Source organism: Prionailurus bengalensis, chromosome B1 (genome assembly GCF_016509475.1).
Source record: "Prionailurus bengalensis isolate Pbe53 chromosome B1, Fcat_Pben_1.1_paternal_pri, whole genome shotgun sequence".
Lineage (NCBI taxonomy): Eukaryota > Metazoa > Chordata > Mammalia > Carnivora > Felidae > Prionailurus > Prionailurus bengalensis.
Genome location: NC_057344.1, coordinates 81,049,499 through 81,063,789, shown reverse-complemented (window position 1 = coordinate 81,063,789; position 14,291 = coordinate 81,049,499). Strand labels below are relative to the sequence as shown.

The following is a 14,291-nucleotide window of genomic DNA, read 5'->3' as shown; positions in this document are numbered from 1 at the left end:
AATTGCCTCAAATTTATTTTCTCAATTACTGTAGACGTTTAAAGAGTAAGAGATTCATCTTAGAAGTCATGCTTTGGTAGTGGATGTATATGATTCCAAACTATATAAAAAATCTGGCTTAGGGGCGCCTGGGTGGCGCAGTCGGTTAAGCGTCCGACTTCAGCCAGGTCACGATCTCGCGGTCCGTGAGTTCGAGCCCCGCATCGGGCTCTGGGCTGATGGCTCCGAGCCTGGAGCCTGTTTCCCATTCTGTGTCTCCCTCCCTCTCTGCTCCTCCCCCGTTCATGCTCTGTATCTCTCTGTCCCAAAAATAAATAAATGTTGGAAAAAAAAAAAATCTGGCTTCCAGCAAGATCATATTTTACAGATATTATTTTGTCAATTGTGACAAATAATGAAAAATAATACTTAGATGAAAAAACGATTTAACAAAATACTACTGAGTCTGGAACAAGTAGCTCAAGAGCTCATTTCCATTAAATAGACACTATTAACTCTCTTCTAAAACCCAATAATACGACATCAGAAATAACACTACTACTTCTTTAAAAATAAGGTCTACTCTAAGCATAAATTTTGCAGAAGCTACATCATTTAAAGCTCTAGAACATCGGGACCTTCAAAGCTGTGTAGCACTACATAGAATTAACATCATGTAACAACACGTTTAAAAGCTCCAGCTACATTCAGATGCATACAGTAGTGACATAAAGAGCATTTTAAACAGAAGTAACTGATATTTTGCCTAGACTCGTGAACTATTTTATACCCTGCTGATTTTATTCTCAATTATTTGCAAATCACTGTACTTCATATCTGTTCATGAACTATGGACCTAAAAACACAATATTCTAATTTATTTTCATGAATTTGGCAAAGTTTTAGGGAGGGTATAAATAAAAATAATTAACAGAAAACTCAGTTTCTTTCTCATTCTTTCATAAAACAAACCAAGTCTTTGTTATATCATTATTTAAAAAACGATTGAAAACGCTAAAACAGAATCGTCCTTAGAATTCTATTAGCTCCACTTATGAACACTGAACTATTTTCTAACCTTTATACCATTTATAGTTCACATGTCAAAAAAATATTGCATTTTCCTCCAAATTACTCATTAATTATTTCCTCATTTCAAATTTTTTTCACACAGATTTCTCAGAAGTATCCATGACAGTAGCTTCTTTGACAGTGAAATGAACAAAATAAATGACATGTCAACAAGTAAATTAGCATTCCCTTTCTGACCAGCTGGGTCATGTTTCCTTTTCAAAATCCTTAGTCCCATGATACAAAATAATAATAATCTAAAAGACCTCATTAGATGATCAATATATTGACATAACTTCTATAAGGAGATACACAGTGTTTTAATTGATTCTTGAATCCATTAAATGGAATATTAAACCCAAGCCTCCAAATTATAATGTAAGAGAACATTTCCTTCACTTATTAACTAATTTCTTCAGGGTATGGTTAACGGCACATAAAAAGATTCAAAAACTTTTATATTTAATCCAACAGTAAAAAAAGTCCCAATTTTCACGAAATCTTTCATATAAACAACATCACAACAAAAGTTATTATAGACAAGTTAAACCATATTTACTTACCAAAAAACTTCCAAAGGCTGAATTAAATATTGCAGCTGCCTATAAAGAAAATAAATAGGGGGAAAAACTCACTGAAAGTAAATAGGAAAAAGAAAAGCAAAGATTATCATTCTCCCATCCCCCACTATTCAAAACCCTAAAACATTGACTCTACAAAGCAAAGTTAGTCACTGCTTACAAAAATTGCCAGTGGCCTGTACTTTACTAAGATAGATGAGCTGCAGCTTAGGAATTCATAAATAATGGGTCTCAAAAGCAAGCAGAAAAGACTTGCCAGGAGATGTTTTGAAGCTATATGACACTACCAAAGAATCATCACCAATAGTAAACTGAAATCTTGTTATTGGTTTCGTTAGTTGACCTAAAACAGAGGTTGATATATTTGTTAAAAAAATTCTTTTTCATGTTACCGGGCAAAGAAAAACCAGAATTGTAAAGAAACATTAACTACTCTGCATCAGGGAGCATATGTCTTATGAGCTACACCCACCAAGTGAGATCTGTTGTTCCCATACAACACACATTAGAATGTGAACAATGCTGCTAAGACGATGTACCATTAATGCTAAAGGAGAAACAAGCAAGAAAAACTTCCACTTGGTGTTCAAAATTCAAAGAAGAAACATTTGACTTTGCGCTTACCTAAACATCCAGGGATTACATAGTAGATGTGATACAGTTCTTAACTTTAAATCAATCACTATATTCCATGAAGCTACACCTGAATCCTGAAAGCTTCTCACATTACCCAAAAAGGATAAAAACTTGTATAACATCCAATCTGATGGGGAAAAAAGGAGAGAGAAAGAAAAAATAATAAAAGGCAAAAGGAAAGGTAGAGAAAACCTATTGACATCTCCTGTAGATCAAGAGCAGAATTAAATTAATCATCATGGACATTAGCAGCCACGTCGTAGTAAGAAAAGGATGTCAGTTTAGCAAGTTTGAATAAAGTCCAAAGCCAGGCTAAGAGCTGTAGCTGAAAATGCCTTCTGCTCCAGAAGAGGATGCAATGAGAGTGCATGGGTAATGAGATCCCTGGCTCCAGAGAGCTTAGCTCTCCTATTCAAGTTCATAATTAATTCAAAGCTTTGATAATTTCATTAGATTTCTTCTTTGCTGGCCCTATCAATAAAAGATGGCACTGGACCAGAGCTCCTCTGTGGCATAAACATAGGCACAGGCACAGACCAAGGAAACCTTTGCTTCCTGACAGGGACAATGGCATATGGTGTTCCGTGTTGTACAGGGAGTAGTGGAAAAAAAAAAAAATTTGGCTAAATAAAACATTACAGATGACAATTGTAAACTATGGCAACATATTTAACCCATCTTCCTGGAATTCCATTATGGATGATTCAGGAGAAACTTGTATGTGTGGAGAAAAATAAGTAAAACTATATAAATAAATGAGTCGTAGTGAGATCAACTGGAAACACTGCCTTCCTTCCTACAAAAGAAATGCACCTTCCCCACAACCACTGTTTATTTCTAGACCCTATTTTGTGCTTAAAATGGATTGATCTCTTTAGTAAAGGAATGAGGTATTCTGCTTTGAGCTTCTCTCTTCCAAATGTGTTTCTTTCCAGTGTTCACCAACCTTATTCAAGGTAACTAATGGTTTTGGCTAGTATTTAAAAACAAGCAAACAAAAAAATCAAAAACAAACAAACAAAAACGCATGGATTGTTAGAAGTAAAAAAGACTCAGAAGTCAAAGTAAAATAAGTCAACTACTAGTCATCAGATCAAATTACCATTTTCCCACTCCTTCCAATTCTCTTTTTTTAACCTAAACACAAGCAATATATTGTATGTGGATTGGCATTTTATAAAATAATGGCGATGACAGTGACATGCTGTCTTAGGTACCCGAAGATGCTGCAAGCCAACTTCTTAGTTGTTCTTCTGCTGGTGCTGGTGCTGATGCATTTGAACCCACCTATCCTATCACTTGGTGCTCCCATGCAATGAGCTCTGGCATTCATTTGTGAAACAGCTCATTAAGGTGCTGGGTATTTCAAGAACCATGTGAAATTGGACACTGAACCAAGGATCTTGAGCTCAATAGTGACAAATAATCAACCTAATAGTTGACTTAATTCTACTCTTGCAGCATATAAAGGAATTATGTTTTCCAGAGTCCCAAAGAGTGATAAATATTTAGAGAGTGTTTCACTCACACATAAAAGGCATGTATGTCTTTAGACTTAAGGAGGAATTTCCAGCTCTTCAGCACGATGTACAAGGCCTTCCATGAATAGGTCTCTGTCCATCTTATTTCTTGCCTCCAATTTTATATCCCGACAATACTAAACCACTTGTGATTCCTCAAACTCATTGTGCTGTTTCTTACCACCTTGCTCCCTGGCCTAGAATGCCCTTCCCTCTTCCTCCACCTAGGTAACTCCCACTTATATTAGCAACTCCTTCCAAGCAGCTTTCAATCACCTCTTCCAACACACAAATATCCTCACTTCTAAGTGGACTGAGTGTCTCCACACCTGCTGCCACAACATCCTGAGCATGCCTCTGCCATGGCAATTGTTACACTATTGAAATAACCTATCTATTTACATGCCTCCTGGCCTTCCTAGAAACGAGAGTCTTCTGAGGAAGGAATCTGATGAAGCTCATCTTAAGCACCTACATGTTTATCTGCTGGATTGCTGAAATAAGTAAGATTTCCAGAAATGTCTAAAGTCTACCTCTTCTGCTAAGTTTTTCTATATGTTTGGCAGAATACAAGGATTGGCAGAAGACTGGATCTGACACCTGGCTCCAAGCCAAGCAAAAGCAGTGACAGATCAAGACTTCAGTCTCAACCCAATACAAGCATCTCTTTCAAAATATCTTGTTTTATTTCCTTTAGCCTCCCTATTAAGATCCAGTTATATACAGTTACATAAATATGCTTAAATAAACAATGTTTTAAAATTTACTACTGCTATGTAACAATAGAGTTAGTGAAATAAAATCTAGAATTACCAAGGAATACTCTGCAGCCATCACACTTCAACAAAGCAGGAAAGAATATCCAATGGGAAAAAGACAGTCTCTTCAGCAAATGGTGTTGGGAAACTGGATATTGACATGCACGTTCTTACACCATATGCAAAAAATAAAGTCAAAATGGATGAAAGACCTAAATGTAAGACAGGAAACCATCAGAATCCTAGAGGAAACAACAGGCCACAACCTCGTTGACCTCAGCTGCAGAAACTTCTTACTAGACATGTCTAAAGGCAAGGGAGACAAAAGCAAAAATGAACTACTGGGACCTCATCAAAATAAAAAGCTTCTGCACAGTGAAGGGAACAATCAGCAAAACTAAAAGGCAACAGACGGAATGGGAGAAGATATTTGCAAATGACATCAGATAAAGGGTTAGTATCGAAAACCTGTAAAGAACATATTAAAATCAACACCCAAAAACCAAATAATCCAGTGAAGAAATTGAACAGACATGGATAGACATTTTTCCAAAGAAGACATCCAGATGGCTAATAGACACATGAAAAGATGCTCAACATCATACATCACCAGGGAAATACAAATCAAAACCACAATGAGATATTACCTCACACCTGTCAGAATGGCAAAATTAACAACTCAGGAAACAACAGATGTTGGCGAAGATGCGGAGAAAGGGGAACTCTTTTGCACTATTGGTGGGAATGCAAAGTGGGGCAGCCACTCTGGAGAACACTATGGAGATTCCTCAAAAAATTAAAAATAGTACTACCCTATGACCCAGCAATTGCACTACAAGGTATTTACTCAAAGGATACAAAAATGCTGATTCAAAGGGGCACATGCACCCTAATGTTTATAGCAGCACTATCAACAATAGCCAAAGTATGGAAAGAGCCCAAATGTCCATCGACTGATGAATGGATAAAGAAGATGTGGTATATATACAAGGGAATATTACTCGGCAATCAAAAAGAATGAAAGCTTGCCATTTGCAACACGGATGGAGCTAGAGTGTATTATGCTAAGTGAAATAAGTCAGTCAGAGAAAGACAAATATCATATGATTTCACTCATATGTGGAATAAGAAACAAAACAGATGAACCTAGGGGAAGGGAAGGAAAAATAAGATAAAAACAGAGAGGGAAGAAAACCAGACGAGAACTTTAAATACAGAGAACAAACTGAGGGTTGCTGGAGGGGTGCTGGCTGGGGAGATGAGCTACATGGGTGATGGGCATTGAGGAGGGCACTTGCTGGGATGAGCACTGGGTGTTATATGTAAGTGATGAATCACTAAATTCTACTCCTGAAACCATTATTACACTATATCTTAACTTCTTTAAATTCAAAAAAAAAAAAAAAAAGATGATCTGCATATACCAATATGAAAGCTGGCTAAGATATTTAAAGTGAAAAAGCGAGCTTCAAAATTATGTATAATTCTTTTAACTTTTTTCCCCCCATACCATCAAGCAATTCTCTGACACCAGTTAGGTGCCCTACAATTCAACTCAAATCTGCTACTTTCTACCTTAAGCTAGTGTCAGATCCCACAGGTTAAGGATTCAGTCCCACAAGACCGTTCCCATTTCAGATGTTAATCACAAAGGCCAGGTTGTCACCTGTGCTTCTGACGCACTGGCTATATATAAATTGGAGGTTCCCACACCGTATCCTCGAGTTTGATTAATTTGCTAGAGCAGCTCGCAGAACTCAGGAAACGGTTCTATTCACTCCATTGCCACTTTATTATTAAAAGGCTATACAGGAACAGACAGATGAGAGAGGTGCACAGAGCAAGGTATGGGGAAAGGGCACAGGGCTTCCCAGCTCTCTCCAGGTGTGACACACTCTCAGCACCTCCACATGTTCACCAACACGGAAGCTCTCCGAACCAGTCCTTTGGGGTTTTACGGAGGCTCCATTAAAGACGTATGATTGATTAAATCATTGGCAGTTGCTGATTGAACTCTATCTCCGGCCCCTTTCTCCTCCCTAGAGGTGTGGAAGCAGAACCAAAAATTCCAATCCTTTAATCAGCTGTTTGGTTCCCCTGGCAACAAGCCTGATCCTTAGGTGAGCTGGGGGCTTTCCAAAAGTTACCTCATTAACGTAACAAAAGACTCTTAGGCTATGATTCCTCTCTCCTACCTTCTAGAAGCCATACCTGAAAGGATTCACTGATTTTTAAATATAGCATTTCATTTGTTATTATTGTTTTTGCTAGAAACGACTTAAATACCCATTTCCTGTCTATAATGCTCTATTACAACAAGAATTTTACCTAACTGGTACAAGATCATGTCCTCAGTGCCTAGAACAGCACCTGGCTTATAGCAGACCCTCAATAAATATTACTGAATCAAATGATGAATGAATGAATGAATGAATACATATGCGAACTGAATGCCCTGTACAGTAATGTTTTCATTTTTTTTTTAATTTTTTTTTTCAACGTTTATTTATTTTGGGGACAGAGAGAGACAGAGCATGAACGGGGGAGGGGCAGAAAGAGAGGGAGACACAGAATCGGAAACAGGCTCCAGGCTCTGAGCCATCAGCCCAGAGCCCGACGCGGGGCTCGAACTCACGGACCGAGAGATCGTGACCTGGCTGAAGTCGGACGCTTAACCGACTGCGCCACCCAGGCGCCCCTTTCTCTTTTTTTTTTTTTTTTAATTTTTTTTTTTTAGTAATGTTTTCATTTTTAACTCATGAGTCCTATCTGTAAAGTGTATACCTTGGTGCAATTACTTTGATGGATAATTAAAACAAGACTAGCTGGAAAAAAAGTTCATATAAGTGTTTTTTTAATACTGAGTAGACTTTCTTTATATCACATATTTTTTGATACTATATTGCTTTTAGTATCTGCCCAATTTTACCTAAGATCTGTTATTTTATATGTTGTATAACATGTCTTTTTTAAAAAAATTTTTCAATGTTTATTTATTTTTGACAGAGCATGGGCAGGGGAGGGGCAGAGAGAGGGGGAGACACAGAATCGGAAGCAGGCTCCAGGCTCTGAGCTGTCAGCACAGAGCCCGACGCGGGGCTCAAACTCACAGACCGCAAGATCATGACCTGAGCCGAAGTCGGACGCTCAACCGACGGAGCCACCCAGGCGCCCCAATATAACATGTCTGTATTAAATTATTTTGGTAAATTGAGTAAGTTCAAGAACAAATTAACTTCCTTATAACCTACTTGAAATAAAAAGGTAATTAAAAAAAAACTGAAAATAATGGGGACAAAGAGTCCTCTAACTCATAAAAGCAAACTCTGCCACAGCCGAATGCCTTTAAATGTTATGAAGTTCTACCTTACAGTAAGCCTGAAACCTTTACCATCTGTTATGGCTGTGCCCTGACAGTGTCCCATGCTCTGGAGTTACACAAATATGTAGTCTTTTTTTTTTTTTTTTTTTAATGATTGCACTTCAGATATATGAACACTGCTGAGTCCTACCCAAGTCTTCCCCAAGTCTCCTCTTATGACGCTATATCTAAAATTTTCATAATGCTGGTCCAACAGCCCTCTTTTTCCTTCCATCATCAATCCACTAAGTAAAGAAATGAAATCCATTGTTCGCATTGGGTGTTAATGATCTATTGCAAGTTAATTTCTGAAACTTCCGGTTTCCACTGTTGTATACCCTGATTCCCCAGTCAACATAATCAGAAATGTTTATCAAAATGTTAAAATGGGACACTTATGGTTGTCTCAGAATTTCCAATAATGCACCAAACTAAAGAGAATATGTGGCAAGCACCGCACTATTTCTACAGTAAAGATACCAGACATCAACATATAGTACCCACAAAAAGACATGAAAACCAGGCCAGGGACCATTTCACATGCAGGCTGCATAAAAAAAAAGACTAGGAATTCTAGAAGAGATTGATAAAAAGGAAATCTCCAGGAGTAAGAGGGTATTTGGACTTCTCCTTTAGAGGAGAAAGCCGACCTGCGGCCCACGCAGGATGTTTAGAGGGGAGAAAGCAGGCACCAGCAGAGGGCACTGTGTGAGAGTTCTCGGAACCTCATGGTTAATTCCCTAGAACTGGGGAGGAGAATAAGGCTGTGTAATGAGCAGGAAACAGGCACTTGCTTCCAGAATAGAAACAGCAAAGTTGGGGAGGCTGCCTAGAACAGACCACAGTGGTGGGACAGAGAGAGAGTAAGCAACTGGACAAGGTGTACTTCAACTCTGTGATGGGATCAGGTTCTGTCAATTCCATATGGGCCAAATACATGCCTCAGAGGACTGCCATCAAATGTTAACTCTTTTTGAGAAAAGCAGAACAGCAGGCTTCAAGGGTGAGGAGTCCCTGGCAATAAGGGGCTGAGGGGATATGTTCTGAAGCAGGAGCTGGAGGTACACTCTGAAGAACTCCCTCCCTTAACCTGTCCAGGAAAAGACATAGCTTGTGGGTATCCACCATGACACAGGGCACTAAGGGCTGGGTAACATCAGCACCAGTAAAGTAAGACTGTCCCCCACACTGTAATGCATTTGTTCTATTCACCCTGACCCTAAAGAAGCCGGAAGTAGGGAGGGTGAGAAGGTAAAAAAAAAAAAAGGTAACAGACCATGCTCTCTTCTCTACTGGTCCTGCCTCTCCTATTTTTATATTTTTACCATATATGTATGCATTCATTAAGGAAAAAAGTGCAATGCTTTTTGTTTTTAAAACACAGGTTAGGCCTAAATTGGGAAAGAAGGGAGTATGGAGTTTTAAGCTAGACTGCCCTAAATTAAATACTAACATGTAAATGGTAATTACTACACATATGACTATTTTTGCAACTAAAAGTGACCAGAAAACCATGAGATCTGCCAGGGATGCTGTCAAAGGAGAGAGGAGGGGTGGGGAATAGGAGTATGTAAGATGGCATTTCGCATACACAATCCTTAAATTCCCACCACTCAATACGGAGATTAAAATAACAACACAACATCTTCAATGTAAAGTTGAGCTAAAAGAAAACAAGAAAAGTCAGGTAGTAGACACATGGAAGCTGGGCAAAAGCAGAGTGGTAAAGCAGGCGAGGCGATGCTGCACCCTCTCGGACGACAGGCCTGTGTCCTGGGCCCTGGGCTCTGGAAGCAACAAGTAGCACAGCTTCTACCTGCAGAAGGTGATAAGTGGAGCGGAGGCACCTGTAGCAAGCAGACAGACAGAACCTTGGAAGGACTGCCCCACTACCACAAGGGCACCTTGACAACTCTACTTACAAAATCAAGAAAATAACACAAGGCCTGCTGTGTCCACGGTGTGCACAGAACTGCACTGCCCCTACCATCTGATTCAAGAATCCCAAACTAAAGACTAATTCAAGAAAGCAAAAGACGGGGGGCACTTGAGCGGTTCAGTCAGTTGAGCGTCCAACTTCAGCTCAGGTCATGATCTCATAGTTCGTGGGTTTGAGCCCCACTTCGGGCTCTCTGCTGTCGGCACAGAACCTACTTCGGATCCTCTGTCCCCCTCTCTCTCTGCCCTGCCTCCACTCATTCTCTCCATCTCTCTCTCTCTTACTCAAAAATGCATAAACATTTATCAAAAAAAGAAAGAAAGAAAGAAAAGAAAACAAAAGACAAAATCAATCAAAGACCAGTAGAACCCCTAAGGCCTTATAAGAAGCAAACGCAAAACTTCTCTTTGGGGTCACTTCAACAATCCAGAACACAGTGGATTCCCACTTGAAACAACCCCTACTGAACAGAAGTTTAAAATACAAAATTACAAATGTGAGAAAGCTGAACATGACAACAGCACCATTACAAAGCAGCTAGGAAAGGAGGAGAAACAGTATTTCATAATATACTAAGAAAATACTACATGAATTAAACGCTTAGAGCTGGAAAGCAATACTTGAAAACATCTAGCAAAACATGAAATTATCTTTATGCCTTCAAAAAAGGAAACAATTGTGTGTGTGTGTGTGTGTGTGTGTGTGTGTGTGTGTGTGTTTAATAAGACACAAAAAGTACACATGAGAAAGGAAAAGCTAGGGTTGCCATGCAACAAAGTTCTGGACAATGAGATATAAATTGATACATCCATGCTTCATGGTGGGGGTTAGGGAGGTTAGTTTCTGGCCTGTCCTTCTTCCTTTTTCCTGCCTAGAGCAGTGAAAGCTGGCATCCAGAAGAGAAAGACCAATAGCAGTGCAGAGACGGCCACTCTAATGTCATCGAGCCACAGAACAAATGCCAGCAACCCCCACCTCCAGGCATCTTAATATATGAGAAAATAAGTCTCTGCTTGTTTAAGCTACTTGTAGTCTGATTTTCCATTACGTGAAGTCTAACTGATACAATAATGTTCCTAAATAAGGCAGAAAATAATAAAGGACTAATCGGGCAGGTTAGATAAATCAAAAATGCTTCCTCTAAGATATAAGTTTGAGTAGGCATATTCAGTTTTATTTAGCATAATGTCTTATTCCCATCGCATATAGCACAGCACATTATTGGGGGAAAAAAAGAAAAAGAAAGCAAGAAAAGGAAAAGAAATTTCACTACCAGTGATGAATCAAAGCTGTATTGTCCTGCCCTGGAAAAGTTCCTCAATTATGTGAATTTATATCACTCCAAGCTCTGATTCACAAGAATATAGTATTTTTAATGTATAGTATTTTTAATATTTTAATTTTTACTTAAATTTAAATTTTTATTTAATATTTATTTCCTTTCCAAGCACAGGTTCAGTTGAAAAAACATAAAGACATCAAATATTGAGTTCCAATCCTTGGTCTTTTATTAAACACAGAAACACAAAATATTTTCTTTTTACTTGTATTTTGCAAAGTGCTATAGAAGTGCTAAAAAGAAGAAGAAGAAGAAGAAGAAGAAGAAGAAGAAGAAGAAAGGAAGGAAAAACAAAAGAAAGAAAGAAAGAAAGAAAGAAAGAAAAGAAAGAAAGAAAAGAAAAGAAAAGAAAAGAAAGAGAAAGAATTAGGAAAAGTTTATCCCATTCGCTTTAAAAGCCAATTGTATTTGGCTTTCTGCGAAGCACCTTAGTTGCTAGGGCTAACTACTTAATTACCACTATTTTCACTGTATATATCTTACAACAAGTAAAACTGAGTTATACATTTCTATATTACACTTAAGTATTATTGAACCATACCACGGAAAACTAAATATCTGGGACATCAATTAAAATATGAATTTATACACCATGCTCAACATTAAAGGGACATCTTCATTTTATTCCATTATTTATGTTACTGCACTAAATGAAGACTATAGAACTACTACAAGGCATTCACCAATTTAAAGAAAGATTACTTTTAGAACATGTACCATTAAAATTCACCATCTTAACAACCATTTTAATTCTTTGTTTCAAAAACATTGCAGGAATGAACAGAAGTTCATATAAATGCAGGTTGCTAGTAAATGCATCCAGCTGCTTTTCTCAGAGTAAGCTACATTTCTTGCCTGCTTCTACAGGTTCATTTCTTGCTACCAATGGAAAAAAAATTATTTAATATCCTTAATCTTGAGGTGAATGGGGAGGTGGCTATTCTTGTTTGTAACTATTCATCTCAATTCAGGCAAGGAAAAAATATATTCAAGTTCCTGTTTCTGGGTGCTAAATTGAATCAGGTGTCCTCTCCTCTTAAGAAAATTAAGTTGCTTTTGTGCAAGAGTGTTTTAATGAGAACAGAGCCCGCCGACAGTGATAAATGGGAATGACACCAGAGAGAGCATGTAAGCAGGACAATATGTGCATGTTACAGTCTTACAGCCTATTTTTCACTGACTATTCTGAATGACTTCGCTGTTTCTTAAGGGGCCTATTAATCTCAAATTTAGTTATTACACAACGTTTATTTGAACATATATTCTGCCGATGATGACAGTTAATAAAGGAAATCTTTCACAAGCTGTATTTTTACATATTGTTCCAACTACAGCTCCCAGTCATTTGATGGTATTGATGGAATAACGTACATTGTGCTGAGGCTTTAAAAAAAAAAGGCACATATATTCAGATTCCTTTCTAAGCACATGGGGACTCTTAAATAACCGTTAAAATGCATACAAAAAAAATCCTTCTACAAAATGGTAAAAGTAAAACGATACCTTAACTGCTCAACAAAAAATACTTAATATGAAAACTGACCCTTCTAGGAAAAACCAGACACCTTTTAACACTTCTAAAGCTTGGGTGCATAATACGCAATAGTTCTTGCATAGCAACCTAACATTTTCACAATATGCATGGAATAGAGGAGGGAAGACAAAATCAATTTTCTTGAGGTGCAAAAAGAATCAAGTAACATAGCTACTTTGATTCTCTTCTTGGTATGCTTTTTTGATAAAATGCCACATACTTAAAATAGTGGTGATCCTGTATTTCTTATTTTCGGTAGGATACTTAAAGGCTAATGAGTATTACTTTAACATTTTCCTAAAAATATATTTATTAGCTCAAATAACTTCACCAGTTCAGACTGTGATGATTGCTCCAGGAGAAATTTGTTACTTTAAGTATAGCTGCTTCATAATAACACCTAATTATATTAGTAGGAAATATTTATGCCAGTTCAAGATTTTTAAACCAGCCTCATAATTGAGATGAATATATACTTAATCAAACACTTGCAATTTCATCCTCCTGAAATCTCAGTCTTTGAAGGTATTCAATTTCAATGAAGTCAGAATTTTCAACTGGTAAGGGCCCTTAGATACTATGAAAATCCCTTTAGAAACGAAGAAATAGAACTCTAGAGAAATAAAAGGATCCTTCCCAAGGTCATATTGGCTAGTGGCAAAGCCAGACTAGAACTCATCCCCAGACATTCCCTGTACCCTATTACACTCAATGCTGTCTATTTCACATATTTTTTAACAGATATTTATAAATATGTAATATAAAAGGGCATATACCCAAACACTAACAGTGGTTATGCTGCGGTAATAGGATTATGGACTTTTTCCTGCTTTGTGATTTTCCTTAATTTTCAAGATTTTTTCACTGATTATATATTTATTAGAAAAAAGCATACAATAAATGTAATATTACTCACAACAAACATTTTCGAGGTTCTCTCTTTAATCTTTAGGCAAACCTTAATGCTATGTACATATTAGGTGCTCAATGTCTGACTAAAAATTGAATGAAATTGAGGAGAATACCAAGAAAAAACCACCTAGACTTACTTGCTATATTAACACAGAATGCTTAGGAGCAAACTGTGTATATAATTCAGATTACCAACTATTAAATTGAAAATATATATTATTTATTTAATAATAGCTTATTAAGCACCTGTAAATTTCTAAGAAAAAGCTGAATAAAACTGACTTAAAATATTCTGTACTACTTGACATTATATCTTTTTTAAAATTCCAATTTCTCAATATCCCTGAAGTTTAATTGTTCTTATCTTTTGGGTTTCCTATGTCCTGCTAAAAAGGAATAAAATAAATGCTCCTTTAATTATTCATTTATTCAACACAAATTTATTAATTTATTACTCTAAGCACTAATAATTCAAAAATAAATGCCACAGTATCTGCTCACAGTATTGGGCTAGACATCATAATGGCTATAATACAATAAGATCAATGGGATCACAGATATGGCAGCACAGAAATTAACTACTAAAATTTCCTTTAAAGTGGACTTTTTCAATACCTCCTAGTGATGGACAAGAAGCACTTTTCTGATCAATTAATGGAAG

The 14,291-nt window shown here is 37.2% G+C and overlaps 1 protein-coding gene across 2 annotated transcripts in view; it reads right to left on the bottom strand.

Moving 5' to 3' along the window:
* SLC10A7 (solute carrier family 10 member 7) overlaps positions 1 to 14,291 on the bottom strand; it is a 253,210-nt gene that overhangs the window by 174,370 nt on the left and 64,549 nt on the right. The window contains exon 5 of one of the 2 annotated variants that reach the window (XM_043567909.1): positions 1,614 to 1,652. The exons of the other annotated variant lie outside the window; for it this stretch is intronic. Coding sequence (XP_043423844.1) covers positions 1,614 to 1,652 — 39 coding nt within the window. The remainder of the gene's footprint in view (positions 1 to 1,613; positions 1,653 to 14,291) is intronic. 2 annotated transcript variants of the gene reach the window in all.